Source organism: Gossypium hirsutum, chromosome A09 (assembly GCF_007990345.1).
Source record: "Gossypium hirsutum isolate 1008001.06 chromosome A09, Gossypium_hirsutum_v2.1, whole genome shotgun sequence".
Taxonomy (NCBI): Eukaryota; Viridiplantae; Streptophyta; class Magnoliopsida; order Malvales; family Malvaceae; genus Gossypium; species Gossypium hirsutum.
Window position 1 is genome coordinate 1,695,511 of NC_053432.1, and position 18,188 is coordinate 1,713,698.

The 18,188-nt window shown below is 32.1% G+C and overlaps 2 protein-coding genes across 5 annotated transcripts; both read right to left on the reverse strand.

Annotated features, from left to right (window-relative positions):
• Window positions 1–845: 845 nt before the first annotated feature.
• Window positions 846–3,333, reverse strand: LOC107888475 (two-pore potassium channel 3). 2 transcript variants are annotated; one of them, XM_016812598.2, is made up of 2 exons: window positions 2,266–3,333; window positions 846–1,680 (listed from the first exon to the last, which is right to left on the reverse strand). In XM_016812598.2, exons 1-2 carry the CDS (start codon window positions 3,231–3,233, stop codon window positions 1,536–1,538), a joined length of 1,113 nt encoding a protein of 370 aa, XP_016668087.1. In that variant the 5' UTR covers window positions 3,234–3,333; the 3' UTR covers window positions 846–1,535. The 2 variants fall into 2 exon arrangements, with proteins under 2 accessions (XP_016668087.1, XP_016668088.1); XM_016812599.2 differs by having other exon boundaries at window positions 846–1,697; window positions 2,266–3,330.
• A 10,690-nt stretch (window positions 3,334–14,023) lies between these two features.
• On the reverse strand, window positions 14,024–17,791 carry LOC107888474 (methyl-CpG-binding domain protein 4-like protein). 3 transcript variants are annotated; one of them, XM_041077595.1, is made up of 5 exons: window positions 17,456–17,721; window positions 17,233–17,243; window positions 16,349–17,057; window positions 14,397–14,593; window positions 14,024–14,304 (listed from the first exon to the last, which is right to left on the reverse strand). In XM_041077595.1, exons 3-5 carry the CDS (start codon window positions 17,048–17,050, stop codon window positions 14,184–14,186), a joined length of 1,020 nt encoding a protein of 339 aa, XP_040933529.1. In that variant the 5' UTR covers window positions 17,051–17,057; window positions 17,233–17,243; window positions 17,456–17,721; the 3' UTR covers window positions 14,024–14,183. The 3 variants fall into 3 exon arrangements, 2 of the variants coding, with proteins under 2 accessions (XP_040933529.1, XP_016668086.1); XM_016812597.2 differs by lacking the exon at window positions 17,233–17,243 and having other exon boundaries at window positions 17,456–17,791; XR_001681374.2 differs by lacking the exon at window positions 17,233–17,243 and having other exon boundaries at window positions 14,288–14,304; window positions 14,397–14,691; window positions 17,456–17,739.
• Window positions 17,792–18,188: the final 397 nt, after the last annotated feature.

Here is an 18,188-nt window from a genome sequence, read left to right on the forward strand (position 1 = left end):
ATAACAACGATCCGTAAGATGGCCAGTTTTCCCATATAGTTGACACTGAATACGCGAGTTAGATGAGTGTCCACATCCACGACCTCATCCAAAGGTTGAGTTGGGACAATATGTTTGTATGGACACTATCAGCAGAGCCAACTAGACGATTTATAACCATATTGGCTGAACTAGACATATCAACCATTGTAGCTTGTAACCCTGCTTTAGCACATGTTCATGTTCACTAATTACTTCACCTCATCTTGTAAGATTATCACAATAGTTCTTTATTTTCATCAAGAAATCCTTTATCAATACGTGATCCCTTTCGTTGAGAATGAAGAGCACGTCTATAAAACATTAACCTAGACGTATTTTTGCTTCCATAAATGGTAACAAGTGTATTCTAGATTTGAGAACTCGAATCCATACATATGAGGTGAGGAAGAACACTCTGACTGACGGAAGATAGAAGCCAAGAAGCAGGTGCACTGTCTTGTTGTTCATATCGAGCAAAGTTTGGGTTTTCATGAAGAACACTACCATCATCAGGAACAAGTGTGGGAGGAGGAATCGTCCGATCATCAAGAAATTATTGCAACTTGTGAGTCTTGATGGCAAGAAGCACTTGTTGTCTCTATAGCCAGTAATTAGAATCATCAAGATGTATATTAATTTTCTTGGTTAAAAAGAAACGACTATCAAAGACACCATCGGTGAAAACAAAAGCCATTGCTGGGGCAACAGTGAAAGTCATAGTTGAGCTGGTAAACGCTATGAGCAGTTCTTCGTAGGATCAATCCGTGAGGATAAATAATTTTGATACCATGTTTGACTATACCATGAAATACTAAACAAGTAAATAATTATGAAGAGAAGATTTGTTTAATCATGATCTTGCTTACAAAGCTCATTAAGGTTTGTATTTATACACATGATATTAAAGGCTATAACTAACTTTTGTAACTATCTGCTAACTTCTTTAACCTTTCTTTAACTGGCTAACTACTCAACTGCTACTACTCTAACACTACCCTCAATCATGGGTTGTTATTCAAGGCATCCAAAGATCTTAGCTTAGTAGGTTTTGTTCGGATGATTGTCGATCTATCTCGGGTCATTGTCTTTTTCTCAAGGGCAACCCCATTGCTTGGAGTACAATAAATAAAAATACAAGCAAAAAAAATAAAAAATAAAATAGTAAGAATCCCTTTGTTATAATTTGCAAAGAATTGCTCAAATTTACTATTGTCTAACATCCCGCTTGCAACACTATCTGCTTGCCTTTTTTACAAGCTGAAAATGATCACAGAATCTTGTGGTTCTGCTTTTGTGCAATTAGGCTATCTCCATTGCAAGATATGGTTCCTCCTTAATGGAACATCATTGTAGTCTGTATATACTGCTTCGACTCTTCATTTTTCTTTTTCTTTTTCGACTCTTCATTTTTCTTTTTCTTTTTCTTTTTAACATTTATGTACGAATGATCCTCCAAATATTTGAAAAAGGTCGGGATCGGATGCATAGCCTTAACCGAATCTTACACCAAATAGTTAGCTACTATCCATGAGATCAGCAACTGTAATTTTCCCACAATTGCTATTGTCTAGTGCATCAAACTGGTCACAGATCTGCAGAACGTCTTTCTCTGCAATTTTCCCCATATCCTTAAGTTTGTAGATTATAAATTCAGATTTACTGCAACAAATACAGAACTAAAAGGCTTTAATTTACCTTCATTAAATATCACAAAATTAGTAAATACCATGATCAAAGAGGTGTCATGATGCTCAGATGGTTAATGTTGTATCATTTATGATGCTTTAACATCATAGAAATTAGAAACTTCAAAATAAGTGTTTGAGTTAAAATATCCATCTCTGGATCAATCTAGTCTCTGTACTATTAAAAAGAATCAAGTAAGTCCAATTTGCAACGGAATTATATTTCATTTACAGGACCATTAAAACTTTAAAAATATTAACTTTGTTAGACATAGGATGATATTTTTTAAACTATAAATGTTAACTCTATTTCAGTTTGACCTTATTTGATTTTTTTATAGTAAAAAGACTAAATTGATTCATTTAATATTAGAAGGACTAAATTGATCTAACCCCTACATTCATCTAAACTATTTGTATCTCCAATTACATGGAAAAGTTTTAAAAAATTGAATATTTATATATTGGAAAATCATACTTGAATATAACATGTTCATCTTTGAAGTAGTAAGGATGTTTGAAATACAAAGTAGATATGGGAACGATGAGAAGCCAATACCTAACGGATCCATCATTGTCGAGGTCTGCAGCAACCAAATCTCCTAGTGTCATCTTCTTCTGAAGAACCCATTTCGCAATTTTTCTATTTCTTTTCTCAATCCTCAACTCAGTTAAGTAAAGGAAAGCCCTCGCAACAGCTAACGTGCTTACAAGCAACCACAGAACAGCAAAACACCTCCCCATTAACGTTTCAAAAGAAAAATCACCATAACCAACGGTTGTCACTGATGTAACAGCGAGATAAAAGCTATTAACCCAATCCAAATTTTCCAAAAAATGGACGGCTACCGTGCCGATGGCGATGCACCCAACGACGATTACTAATGCTAAGCTTACTTTCATTCGGATTCTCATTCTTCCTTTGGCTTTATCTATCATGTATGTTTGAACCATTGTGTTGAATTGATTCTCATCAACCGCGCTTAAAAGAACCGATTCTTGTCGGTCACAAATGTAAGTAACTAATCCGTTGAGTAATATATCAATGAATCCAAAGCCGATTAGTATGAAGAAACAAGTGAAAAGCTTAGTGAATGTTGAGTTGGGGACGATATCACCATATCCAATTGTGCATAGCGTGACCACCATGAAGTATAAAGCATCCACGGGTTTGAAAGTTTCGGTGCCTTTGAAACTTTCACTAGTTAAAAACATTAGTATACCGGTTAATATGTATATGATGAGCCAAATGAAGGCTTGACGAACGATGAAAGGAGCCGATTTCTCGGACGGTTTTCGGCCTTGAAATGGTTCCCTAACGTCGGTGAAAACGGAGGGTGCCGAGTGTGAACGACGGGTGAGTCTGGTTTTGTGGTTTTTCAAGTTGGCAAGGAGATTAACATAGGAAGTACTTGGTGTTGGGATGATAGGGATGATGGCATCATTGGTGATGAGATGTGGCGGGGTGGATTGGCGTATTTTGGGGAGTAATGGTTGATCCATATTGCTTTGAAATTGTATGACCATTAAAAAGTATTAAGATTAGCGAAATGGTGACCATTCAAGTGTGTTTGTTCAGCTACATGGATGATGGGAGAGTTGTGGAAGTGAAAAGTGTTAAGCTAATAGTCAAGGTGAAGCCAATACGAAGTTAAAAAGGGTTTGGTTTAGTTGGTGGCTTCATCTAACAGTCATAATCAATGCTCTGAAACCAACCATTCAACCTTTACATTAAACATCTCTTTTTACTTCCCTGCTTTCTTGGACTGGAGATTGATGTAAGCTTTTATCATCACCAACTTGTTAACTTTGACTTTTTAATTGTTGTCTAAATTGCACTAATAGTCACTCAACTATAAAAAGTTACAAAATGATCACTGGACAATTTAACTTTGTCTTCTTTGTTCACTCAACTATCTTGAATTTTTGAGTATTTTCATTTTTAAGTTAGCTAACTGGTAACCAAAAAATAAATAAAATTGGATAATCATATGATATTTTTTAACTTTTTATAATTGGATGACTAAAAAAGAAATTTACTAATAGTTAGGTGATTATTAGTGTAATTTACCCTTGATTGTTTTACATTTAAATAGTCATAATGATTTATTACATTTTAAATTGACCAATCACGAGAATTGTATTGATTGAATTGTAATTATTGTTTGCACCTAATTATATCTTGTGATCCGCTTTCCAGCTTTGATAAAAGGCAAAAGTTATATTCGTTATATAAACTATCAACAAATTCACTAATTATATGAAGTATACATATATGCTGATTTTTAATCAAAATTATTCGATTACGCCATTTTCTTTAAAATTTATCACAATAGATTAATTTTAGACGGCGTGTAAAAACGTATTTAGTTGGACATGTATTCAGTGGATTTTGCAGGAAAATCATTTCTAGCTAGACGCGTTTTCTTTCTAAGTCAGTAAAGTGCAACCAACTAGACGAAATTTTGAATCCCAAACTCTCCCATTGTCAAGCCCCCCTCAAAATTGCCCCTCACCCCGGAATTGGTCAAATATCCCAGGATAATATTTTCAAAAATATGCATGGTTTTTTTAGCATATTTACTCGTTCATCTAAAGGTGAGTAAAACTCGATTTGATTCAAATAAGTAATTTGAGTTTCAAGTTCGAATCGAGATGAATTTTACAATTCGAATAACAGGTTGGTATAAATACCCTTTTTCGTCCCTGCTAATTTTAAAAATGAACAAATTGGTCTCTCTCAACAAAAATTAATAAAAAAATTTACATGGGTAAATTTAAACATTCCAAAATTTATATTTTTTAACAAATATAAAATTTATAAAGAATCCTAAAGAATATATTAAAAGAATTTAAAAATTAAAAATTAAAAAAATCTACAAAACTCCTAAAACTAAAAACCCTAAAACCGACCAGTGAGAGAAAATAGGGAAAACATGACTAATTGACGCGCTTTGCTGCATTTTCCTACAAAATCCATTAAAAATGAGTTCAACTGAATGTGTTTTCACACAGTCTCTCTAAAATCAACCTATTCCAATAAATTTCAAAAAATCGTACTTAATCCGATAACTTTTGGTTAAAAAGAAGCACATACGAGTATATCACATAGTAATTCTTATATATATAAAAGTAAACAACTCTACGTCAAGGAAAAAGTATAAAAAAAAAAACTTTTTGTGTATTTTGACACCAAAAGTAATTCAATAAATACTAGCAAAATAAGTAAACCTTTTTATAATTACAAAAAATCTTGATTTGGTAAAATATAGTTATATTGTAATTTTTAATGCCATGTTTAGTGATATAATTTATAATTAAATAACTACATAATTTTAAATTCTAAATAAAAATATTAATTATTGTAAAAAATTGTTCATAATACTTGAGAAAAAAATTGTAAACAAATAACAAAACTTAAAATTGTTCAAGAAAATATTTGACAATAATGTTACTAATAAAGTTAATAAAAAAATAAACATTATATCCAATTTTATGTTATTGCTCTTGTATTCCATATCTGTTGGCCTGTTGATAATTGTTCAAGTGCTGAGTGAAATTTACACTCTTGTACTTTTAAGTGAAATTATGTAACTCCTCTAACCTCTTTCGTTGTCAGATTAGGGTCACATGCATTACTAACCAATCAGAACATTTAATTTCATCGCAAGCAATGGTGCAAGCTAAATATTAACTCACATGATACAGGAGCAATGTATGCTAATTTAATATTTTCATAATCGTGTCTTATACAATTTAATAATGAATCATGCTATATCATACTAATTCAGAGTAAAAGTTACTCCTACAGTCCTTAATACAAGTTTACGGGACCTAAAAATAGTTTAAAAAAAGGAAGGGACTAATTTGAAACAATTCTAGAAGTTTAGGGTGAAATCTGGAAATGCCTAGAATCAGGGGACACACGGCTGTATGGCCAAGCCGTGTGAAATGCCTTAAACCATGTGACTTTCGAAGTTTAGACACACGGCTATGTCCTAGCCCGTGTTTTTGCCCATATAACTCATTGACTTGAGACACACGACCGTGTCCCAGCATGTCTCTGCTCGTGTAACTCACTAATTTGGGTCACACGGCCGTGTCGCAAGCCGTGTGTCAACCCGTGTGGAAACTACACTTATACTATTACTCTACACGTTCAGGCCACATGCCTGTGTGTGTTGCCCGTGCGTGACACAAGGCCGTGTGATGACCGTGTCCCAGGCCGTGTGTACTAAATGTACCTTAACACTCAGTTTACCAAATTTTGTTTACTTGGACACTAAGCAACCAATTCACCGGTCATTTAACCTATTCAAAACTCGATTAAATATGCTTAAAACAAGTCAAAACAATTATCCTAAGTGTCTAATCAATGTACCCTTATTGATACTACATTTTATATCTTCAAATATATCAATAACACATCAACCATTCAAGACTTCCATTCATACCAAATTTGCCAATATTGAACTAACATCTAGCTACTTCGGATATTAAGCTTTAAGCTAAAAACACATACCAAAAACTTAGGCCAAACTAACATGCCAAATATAGCTTCAACTACAATCATATATATATACAAATGACCATTATCGAACTAGAAAACCAAAATATCAACACATTATAAACCACCTCAACAAATGACCTCCTAGGTACATGCCATTACAAAATATAACATCGCCACACTTGAACTCGAGATCGCTGTTGGATGCTAAGTTAACAATAGGCTGAAAGTACCTAACCTACGCACGAAAAATAAAACCGTACGCTGAATATAACTAAGTGGTATTTTTATAATCCAAACAATTTAAACTTGATATGAATAGTTAAGATATAATGATGCAATAAGTAATGTTATAAAACATATGTATCAAATCAATAATTCCATCACTCATTTTTTTATTCACATTCAATAGAATTCACAAATATTAGTACATGGCAATAGTATTTCATATCGCATTTGAGAAACCAATTCATTCAATGGCGTATTTCATCTCTACTTTCAATTTATGATTTCATTTCTCATAATTTAATCCATATTCACAATAGTCTACCATTTCATATTTCATTTCACATCTCATTTCCATTTCTCAACCATGTCATTTCAATATCGAACACATCGATTTTATCGTTTATTTTCCCTATTAACACAACTCAGATTCAGACGGATACACGGATCCAACCAACATACTAATTTGGCACCTAGTGCCTCATCGGATAAATCCGAAGTAATGATTGCGCCTAGCGCTATATAAGTTGACACCTAGTGTCTCATCGGTTAAACCGAAGCAAATTGGCACCCAGTGCCTCATCGTCTCAAGGTCGAAGAAATCCCTGAACTTTTCCTATCCTATGGCATGCCATCTATATCCGACTTAGCGTGAAACAGTTAATAGGGTTTCATTCACTTTTCAATACATCAAATGTCCCAATCTTATATATAGACATTATCACATATATTCAACTCAATATTCGCATAAGCAACACATTTCATAATATGCAAAATTAGTCCATTCCAATCAACTATGGATTCAATTTAATCTCAAAGTACAAGAGTACTCACCCCAAATGCTTACCATATATAACAATGCAATATGCAATAGTTTATAACTCAATTCGGATTATAGAAACACAAACTATATATTCCAAGCTACTCGACGTCGATCTTGTCATTCCCCTTTCTTACTCGAGGATTTCGAAACGACGTTTATTACGGAATAAAATAATTAAAATAAATTAATAACATACCCACTCAATTCACAAGAATATCAATTTTTCTATTATATTTTGCTTAATCCTCAATTTAGTCCCTAAACCGAAACTAATTTTAATATCCATATTTAACCTCAAATTTTTATACTAATTTCACTCTAAACTAAATTTAGCTCCTTATTTTCCAATTCTACTCCTTAATTTCAAATATTTCTCAATTTAGTCCTCATTGCTCAAAATCAACAGTTAATTCCAGAATTTAGTCATTTTCCACTTCTAACTTAAAAATCTATCTATTTAGCCCCTAATACTTAAACTATTCAACAATAGTAACATTTAAAATCTTAAACAATATTAAAAATTGCAACATGAGTCAGCTAATCCTAGGTATCAGGATTCCAAAAACGTAAACATTACAAGAAAATTACTAAATTACACTAACTAATTTGAGCTTGAACTCCTAAAGTCCCTAGCTGTGCATTTCTTCTTTCTTTTCTCCTCTCCCAAATTGTTTTGCATGTGAAATATAAGAAAGAAATGGCTTTTTGTTTTGTTTTTATGCATCATCCATTAATATTATTATAACTTAATATATAACATATATATAATATACACAAGCATATTCATTAAAACATGCCCGGTCACCATCCCACCATTTAATTAATGGTATAATTGCTACTTTAGTCCCTTTAATTTATTTCAATCTATAATGTAACTTTTAGCCCTTACGCGATTTAGTCCCTATACCTTAATAACTCCTAACTTCATACAATTTACCTATCCAAAGTTTAATTCGCTACTAAACTAAATTTGTAAATATTTAATAAAATATTTACGGGTTTAATTTACGAGAATAGAGTTTCTAGCTTCACTTTCTAACACCCCTAACTAACGGGTCGTTACAAATTACAAGATTTATTAGTGGTTTTTAGTGTTTGGGAGTTTCATTGGTGTTACATTTGTGTATTTTTAGTTAGTTTATTATCTTTAGTATGGGCTATCTTCATTTGTGTTTAAATATGTAGGTGAAAGGGAAAAGATGGAGAAGCCGACCCAATGCTAAGACTGTTTGGGAGAAGTTGAAAAGGTTGGAAAGCTAGAAACGGATGAAACAATGATTATTCATGTCTCGCGTATATGAAAATGAGTAAAAAATTAAGGACATAAACGCATGGAATCAAGCTATAGTATATATTATACAATGAAATACTCGATAATAAGTATTCTAAGGATTGTACCCTCTAAGAGAAATATGCACAAGTCTCTGCTCAATTAAATACTTAAACACTAGTAAGCTAAACTACTGATCTAGTTGAATTCGAAATTATTGATACGATTGTAAAGCACTTCATTAACTCTATACTAAAGACACTTAATAAAACCTAAACGCTAGCAAACCACTCACATGTAACACCCCACACTCATCTCAATGCCTAGTACGAATAGGAGGTGTCACTGGATCATGTATATGTCAAGCATTTTGGAAAAGTATAAAACTTTAAATTTTGAAACATTTTTATAAATTCACTAAATCAAGTTTGGAATAAATTGGGAAACTTTAAAATCTTTTGGAAGTGGTTCAAGGGTCTGAGACCAAAATGAATTGTTAGGGTCAAAATAAGCCAAAACAAAGCAATTAGCCTGGACTTAAGCAGAGGTATCAATACCTCTGAAGAAAGATCGATACTTCTACTAAGTATTGTAACAATTTGCTCACTTTCTCAGTTAAGCTAATATTACTAACCTTTGTTCTGATACCTTGAGCCCTTAAAGCAAAAATTAAGCTACTTACTTTAATGTTTAATACTTAAATGCATGATACTGAAACCTTGGGGTAGGGAGCAAAAATACAAGTTCAAAATGCTCAAAAATCATCTTCAAACACCACCAACTCATATCAACACTTTAAGAACTACTAAAACCATATGAATAGATACAATAAAATCATCAAATCATTTTCAAACTTCATCATCAATAGATAGATACCCAATTTAGGTTTAATAACTATTTCGTGCAAGGGCTCCACTAGCAAACCATGTACAAAAATCATGAAATTCAAAAGAATAACATTCTTACTTTCGAGACCATAAAAGCAATATAGAGCTTAAGTACATACATACATATATGACCATTGACTCATAAGTATATGTCCGCAATTTAGTTTCATGAACTCAACTCGAAAATTTATGTGCAAAAAAAAGGATACGTTAAAAATAAAGCTTAGTAAGAAACTCAAAAAAGTACTCATTTACATTGCTCCAAAAGCAAAGAAGTATGCACAAGTAGGAATAAAAGTTATACTTTAAACATTAGCAAGTATAAGCATGAAAGTTCAGTCATCATAAATATAATTGTATTGTAAAGAGTATTAGTTTCATATTTTAATTTATTCAAATCGACACAATAATAAATAAACTTATTAATTTTATGCTACGTTATCAAACCAATTTATAATTTCATTTAATATATAACCTTTGATAATCTTAGTAAAATAAAATTTGGACATTTGGAACTCTCACCCAAATTCCTCACATATGGTACTAAATGTGCATCTATCCTTAACACCACACATATAAATATAAAAGGCCTTAAGAATACACCCAAGTGTTGTGTCAAAAAAGCACCCGTATTATATCATCATTCGAAGGATTGCAATTTAATTTCTATTAACTTGCCAACCATGTCAAACTATTCTACCAAATTGAGAAGGTAATATTTTTATCAATACTTAATTCTTAATAGTATAGTCTTTCATATATATATATATAACACATGCTTACCACTACATTTATTTAGCAAATCTTGTAACACATAAACAAGAAACAAAAGGTTTTAGTTATACATTTTTATTTTAGTTATACATGAATCGTGACATTTCCTTTGCTTGCAATTCGCTTTTTGGAAGCTTTGACTTAGTAAAATTTATTTTGTGTATTACCATGTAGAATATTTGTAACGACCCGAACTTTAAGGTTATCGAAAAATTTATTTTCAGGTCTCCGTTTTTGAAAATTTGATTAGTAAATATTTAAAATATATATATATTTATGAAGTTAGTAGGGTGGTTAATTAGAGTTTAATTAAGTGAATTTAGCTTAATTAAGAGTAATTAGGAAAATGACTAAATTGAATAAAGGATAAAAGTTGAATTGTAGATTAAAAGAAAATATAAAGGACCAAAATGGAAAATAGACCATTTAGTATAGTTGAGGAGGCAAAAAATCTAAAGATTTTTCTAGATTATTGTTGAATTATAGATTATAAATTATTATTAACTATTATTATTAAATAAATTAAAAAAAGTGACAAATGTATGGTTTTAAATAGATACACATGTATTAATAATATACACATGTATAAATAATAAATAAGTATTACTTATTATTTAAGTATAAATAATATTATATATATATGTATATAAAACAAAAGAAAAAAAAAAGAGAAGAAGGGAAGAAACAGAATAGTAGAAACAAAACAGAGAGGGAAGGAAGGAAAGAAGGAAAAGAAAGAAAAAAAGGGAAAATTTAAGGTTTGAAGCTTGAAGTTTAATTTGCTAACGTTGTCTCGAGAAGTTTCGGCTAAGTAAAGAAATAGCAAAGTCGACGAGGAAAAACTTGGAAAAGCTCTGAAAATACAGTTTGTATTTCTATAATCCAAACTCAGTCATTATTTGTTATATTTATATACATATGACAATTATTAGTGTTAGAATTATGATGTTTTACAATCGAAATGGATTGATTTTGGTATGTGATGAATTTATCAAATTTATATTGATTGAAATCATTTTGATTGAATTTATATTGATTGAAATCATTTTGATTGAATTTATATTGATTGAAATATATATTATATATATGATTTATGTAAAAATTTGAATATTGAATGAATGTTATATTGAAAAATTATATTGATTGGAATATGAGGGAATTGATATGAATATATGAGATTTGTGATAATTGAATATTTGATATTGAAAGGTGAATTGAGTTGTATTGAATTATGAATTAATGTGAATACTTGAAATATATTTGTTGAATTGAATGAAAATATATGAAATTATAAAAATGTGTGAATATATGTGATTATAAGAATGGTATATTGATAAAAGATTTATTAAATTGAGAAAGTGAATCAAATACCTTATTAACAGTATCGGACCAGATTGGATACAAATGACATGCCATTGGATTTATGATGTGATGAGGAGATTTGTAGTTCAGCCGAGAAGATGTTTCTGTTATTATATATTTCGGTTTATCTGAAGAGGCATTTAATGCCTTATTGGTGTGTTTGGGAGGATATGATATACTGGTGTGTTATGGAGGATTTATAATATTCCGGGTGTGTTTGGGTTGGATATTCTGGTGTGTTTGGGTTGGATATTCTAGTGTGTTTGGGAGGAATCCGCGTATCGATCAGAGTCTGAGTCTTGTTAATAGGGGTAAATAAGTGAAAAGATAAATCGAGTGAATTTGATTGATTGAGCTATTGGAATGAAATGAGAAATTGAATTGAGAATTGAAATTGAGATATGAGATTGAAAACATGAACCAAAAGTTTCGTGAAATGAGTGAAGTTCAAATGAATGATGATTGATATTAGAATGAATTAAAATGGTATATTGTTAAGAAGTAAAGTGTGAATACAAGTGAATTTTGAATATATTGTATAGAATTTATACGGTAAGTAAATGAAGTTCATCTATAAAATAAATAAATGAATACTTATAATTGTTATTGTGATTTTAAGTTTAATTGTTATATTATTAAGTGTTCGGATTATGGAAATACCACTGAGTATACCATACTCAGCGTACGGTTTGTTTCCGTGCGCAGGTTAAGTAAAGATAGAACGTTGATGAGGTAAAGTGTGTTAATTATGGGTAATGGCATGTACCTAGGATGCCTTATGTGTGTGTCATTTTGAAATTGTAAATGTAAAGATGAAATAAATAAATTTAAGGTTTGGTTATGGTATAAAATAGGATTTGAATAATTTGGTATGAATTTGAATTTTTCTGAGACAATGTCGGATTGATTTCGGAATTCCCTATTCTGAATTGGGAAAATCATTAAAAATTGTATAAAAATAATTATGGGTTGTAATTTATATTCTTAGAATCCTTAATGAGTCTATTTTCAAGATAAATAAACGGGAACATCACCCGAGTCCTGTGCTATGAGATAATTAAATTTTAGTAAAGAAAGGTCGAAGCTGTCAAATAGCAGACCAGGGGTAACTTTGAGGAATAAACTGTACTAATTGGCTAAACCAAAATTTCTGAAATTTTTATGGTAGAAAGGTATATGAGTCTAGTTTCAAGGAAAATTAACGGAACTTAATTTGGAGCTTCGTAGCTCCAGATATAAATATTTTAGTGACTGTTGCTCAAGAAGACAGCTTTGACATGAACATAAGAAAATAATGGAATTGTGTGTAATTATTCTGTAAACTCCGGTAATGCTCCATAACTCTCTTCCGGTGATGGTTTAGGGTTAGGGAGTGTTACAATATTATTTAAAATAATTTTAAAATATGTTTAAAGTTTTGAAAATGTCACAAATGATTTGTAAGAGATTTTATTAGATTGATTAAAATATGTTTTCTTATAAAAAAAAGTTAAAAGCAAAGATTATGTCAATGTGACATCGTTTACTCGCATTGATTATCGGATCAAGTAAAAAAACATTACATGACATTGTGACATCGTTTACTCGCATTGATTATCGGATCAAGTAAAAAAACATTACATGACATTTTGATAATGTATCACGTCAAATATATATATTGAGGTGATAATATGGCATATTTTTAGAGTTTTATGTCATTACACTTCCACATTTTTCAAGTTTAAAAACCAAAATGAATTTAAGTGTCAAGTTTAAGGTATAAGTACAAAAGCGAATTTAATTGTCAAGTTCAAAGGTCAAAAAAGACATTAACCTTGTTTTTATTTCTTTTTTCTTTTTTCTAATAATAATTTAATTATAGTGTATAACAAAATCACTATAAAATAAGGCTAAAGTTAATTAAATTTAGATACAATCCGAGCAAAAGATGGTTACCAAATGTTGTACTATATTTATTTGTTATTAATTGGGCAGAACCTTGATAGAGACCATCTTGAATATTTCGATATTAGAAATATTTATTCATCTTCTAGTCCTTGAATTGAAAAGTTTTATATATATCTTCTTCTTTTTTATAGGTTTAATGCTGAAAATATGAGTATTTCAAGTGTGAAGTTTGTGTTTGTGGACTAAAAACTATGGAGTTATGGTATAAAGGAAATTTTAACATAAGACACGTAATTCCAGCTCGAGCTCATCCTTGATCATGGAAATCTATAAATGAGTTTAATCAACTCAATTTTGAGCTCTAGTATACGAAAGGATAAATGAGCTTGTGCTCACGTAGTCGATTGTATCTCGAGTCAACTTTGAGCTTAAAATTCGAGTCAACTTTGAGCTTAAAAATTGATGTTCGATTGACCTCAAGTTAAGAATTGTGCCCAGAGTTTTGAATCGAGCTCGAGCCATTACGCCCCCCTAATTCAGTTGAGAAAACAAATAATCAAATGTCAATGAGATGAGATGAGCTAAAAACAAAAATTCTAAATAAGCACTTCATGAAGTACTTGGCAAAGCTACAAGCTGGTGATGCTAACTTGAAACACCTTTCTTGCTTCAATAACTTCAGTAATTTATCAAACCCTAATCACATATAAATATTTTCATTGAAAAGAACATCTAATCTTATCTATATTGAAGTATTCTTGTGTCCATAGAGAAAGTTCCAATAATGGTTAAGCATATGATCGGTGGGCATTACTCTATCCCCTTTTCCAGTACAGAATATCGCATATGCATCTGCAGCATACCTGGTCACCGAAAAGGGTCACTGGAAAGGTTACAATCTAAACTGCTTTGGCGTGGAAAGAATGGGATCAACAAGATTGGATAGATAACTTACTTTCCGACACCGTGCAGCTCAGTTACATGAGTCCATTCCTTCCATAAATACTCCTGAGACATTCGTTGTATCATCTCCGCCCGCTTTCTTTGAAGACCAAGAGTTTTTATAGCCTTTTCTATCTCCTCAGTGGCAACCTCAGTGGCCGTTTTTGCATCAGGGCACACAGTGAAGAAATCAGATAATACTTTTCTAGTCTGCAATCAATGTAACAATTGTTACTTTGACTGTTTTTACCATCCATGCTAGAAATATCAAAATTTGACGTCTCGTTGCATATTAACACGACGAAGTTCTGCAGCCAGTGATGAGACTGATAAAATGATCAAGATCTGCTATCCATAATAACTAAGTGAGAATCTCATGAAAATCATATAACAATTTGTTTCCACCTGCCAACTGATAAAATCTATCCACAATACTATTAGTAAATACAGGCTTCATTAAATGTGGTTATATCATATAGCCCCACCTAATATGTTTCCAGCATGAAACTGCTACAGATGACAGAAATCAAGCATGAGAGTTTCTTAGCTACACAACATCCAAAAGTAAGGAAGAACTAGAATTTCCACACTTAAACTATGAACAGCAGGGAGGAATACCAATTGGAAGAGATGGAGATGCCACCTTTGGAGAGAGAACAAAACTTCCTACACAAGGATAATTGCCTTCTATATTGTTTTCTACATTTTATTCTTAGTTTTGTTCTCCATTTTGTCAAACAAAATGATTTCCACAAGGATGGTAGAACAATCTCATAAATGCTTAGGCCTGAGGCTAGGATCAATGACTACCAGAGAGACCTTTTAGCCTAAGGCAGTCTTATTGAAACATAGCCCTCTCACAAACCACACAAAATCACTGCAGTTTTTTAAGTCATTATTTCTTTTGGTCTCAAACCCCAGCTTCAAGCCTTCAATTACAAACAAAAACATAACTCCACAAATGGAGATCCATTTTGATTAGGGACCATAACAAGTATAGTTTCTTTATGTAAAAACCAGCCTTGTTACAGAATACCTCAGGAAAGTGCTACCCCTTGAACTGCAAAATAAATGTAACTTCCCTATAGGGTCACTGATGTATATTTTAAAAATGAATAGATGCATTCAAGGCTAATTATCCCCCTAACAAAGGCATATATAATTGATCCACTCATCTCGGCAAAAAATAAAACACGAAAACAGTGACTGCAATGGACTTACATAATTGTTGTTATGACATGATATGCGAAAGCAACATTGATGCTTGCATAGGGAACACTATAAGTCCTAAGGGCAAGACACCTTCCTAGCTCTTAGGCTCAAAGTGGCAAGCCACTTCGGGTAAAAGTACCATAGAGGCCCCTGAAGTAGGAGTCAGGCTGCATTTTGCCCCCTCTACTCAAAAAATGGGTTAGTAGTCCTTATATGTTAGATCAAAGAACAAATTGATCCTTCTTTTAAAATTTTCATCATTTCTACTGTTAAAAACTGGTCTTTGTACACTAGCATGACATACACATAGCATACCATGTGCCACAGTCTAGTTATTCTGTCAGGCACACCAATTTTTAATAGTTCAAATAGATGAAATTTTTAACAAAAAGGACTAGTTTGTTTTACAATCTAATGTACAATGACTAATTTGCCCTTTTTTTATTAGAGGGGGCAAAGCGCAATCTGTCTCCTACTACAAGGGCCTCTAAGATACTTTTACCTACTTTGCAGCTATGATGGAAGACATGGAAATATATTGTGGTCAACAGCCATTGATAATTGTCGAGGTGCAATTCACAAGTGGATTCATATGATTTAACTTTTTATTCAAATAAATAAACAAATGAAGGGAAACCATAACCCCGAGAGAACAGAAAGTAAAGCAACAGCATCTGAAAAGGTTCCGCAACAAGCATTATTAAGTAAAGAAACGCAATATTTGAATAAGACATTTGACTGAAAGAAAGAAACCTGGTTCCCAGTTGTTCTATTGAGAAGCATACATATAACCAAGACCCTCCAGGGGTCATGTGTATGATCCTCTTGGAGAAGTGGGGCATCAGAACGAGGAGGGATCCATGTATTATCAACAGTTTTTCTTTGGTAAGCCTCATCTCTCTTCTGAGAAGCAGAAAGTAAAGGTTTAACTTCATCCGTCTTCCTTGGTTTTCTCAAGCTTTCGTTGTTCTTCTGAAAGTAGGGGGACTGTTTCAACACTCTGGGTTTTATTTTCCGATTCCCACTCGTCTTCTTTTGCTTTTCTTCGCATGACTGGAAATAAGGAGAGACCTTTACAACTTCCGCATCCGTTCTCCTCTGCTTTCTATTCTGTTTGCTAAAGTTTTCCCCTTCCTTCAAAAGCTTTTCATTACTACAACCTTTGTACACAACTTGCGTAATTGACTTGAGCTGTCTTTCGCAGTTGCCTTGAAAATATGGTGAAACCTTTCGCACTTGCACATCTCCTATCTTCCTCTTTCCAATCCTTTTGCGCACAATCTCAGGTTCCTTCAAGACCTTTTCCTCACCATGATCGCCCTCGTATACAAATTGGGAAAGCACGTGATCAAGATTTCTAATCTCTTTGCCCCCGACGGCATCACTTTCATTGTCACCTAAAATTCTTTCCTTCATCACTAGTCTCTGCCCTTCAATTTTCTTCGACTTCGGCATTTAAGAACTACAATTCAACCATAAACACTTTAGAACAGCATTAGGGAAACAAGAAACCCCAACATGATATACATACAAACATTCATTCAAATATTCATATATACACTTCAAGAATTGGATCCAAAATAACATTTGGGAAACAAGAAACCCTAACATACGGAAATAAAACCAATTTCTTCCACCTGAAGGATATCTGAAATCAAAGGAAGTCAAGGATCAACTTAAATTCATGTCTTTGAAATTCATTACAGAAGTACGAGAGCACCAACTTTCATTGATTATCACATAATCTATATAGAAGAATCAAAATCCTTAAGAATTAGAAGACATAAACACACAAATTTCCAGCCATTTATAATTTGGAAAAAGAGAAGATTAAAGGAGAGATATGTCCAAATTACTGACCTTAAATGACGAAGAAAGTGGCATTTTAGAGCATTATGAGACAAGTGAGGGATTCGCCCGCGGAATTCGCGGCTAATACGGCACTGATAATTCAGAGTGGTCGGCAAAGACGAAAGTGAACCGAATCAGACCACCAAATGAGAGAAAGTGAAGAATCGGTGATTGGTGATTAGTGGGTTACCATCAACACCAAATTAACACAAAACCAATCCATAAATTTTACGCGTAAGGGGAATTAGAGGTGTGTCTGGCCGCGCTACCGGCCTGGCCCGAAACTCCGCCCAAAAAATAAAATAAGAGAATTCAAATAAAAATATAAGCTTGAAATATAATTGAAATATAAATTTAGGTAAAAAAATGAGGCCTATTTAAAAAATAGGTTGGATTTCAGGTAAAATTTTTTGGCCCGAGTTCGGCTCAGCCCGGCCCTAATTATATACTAAATATATATATTTTTTTATTTTTAATCATATTTATATTTTATTTTTAATTTTAATATAATCACTTTTTATTATATTTTCAATTGTATATTGTTTTAAGAATTGTTTTAGTCTCACTTTTTATTTGTTTTTTGTTTTAATATTTGTTTTTATGTTTTTAAATGTATTTGATTTATTATATTTTAAATTTTTTATTTAATGAAATAAGTTAAAAAATTTTAATATAGGCCAAGCCTAGCTCAGGCTTAATAATTTTATTTCGGGTCGAGCTCGGGCCTAAAATTTTGTCTGAA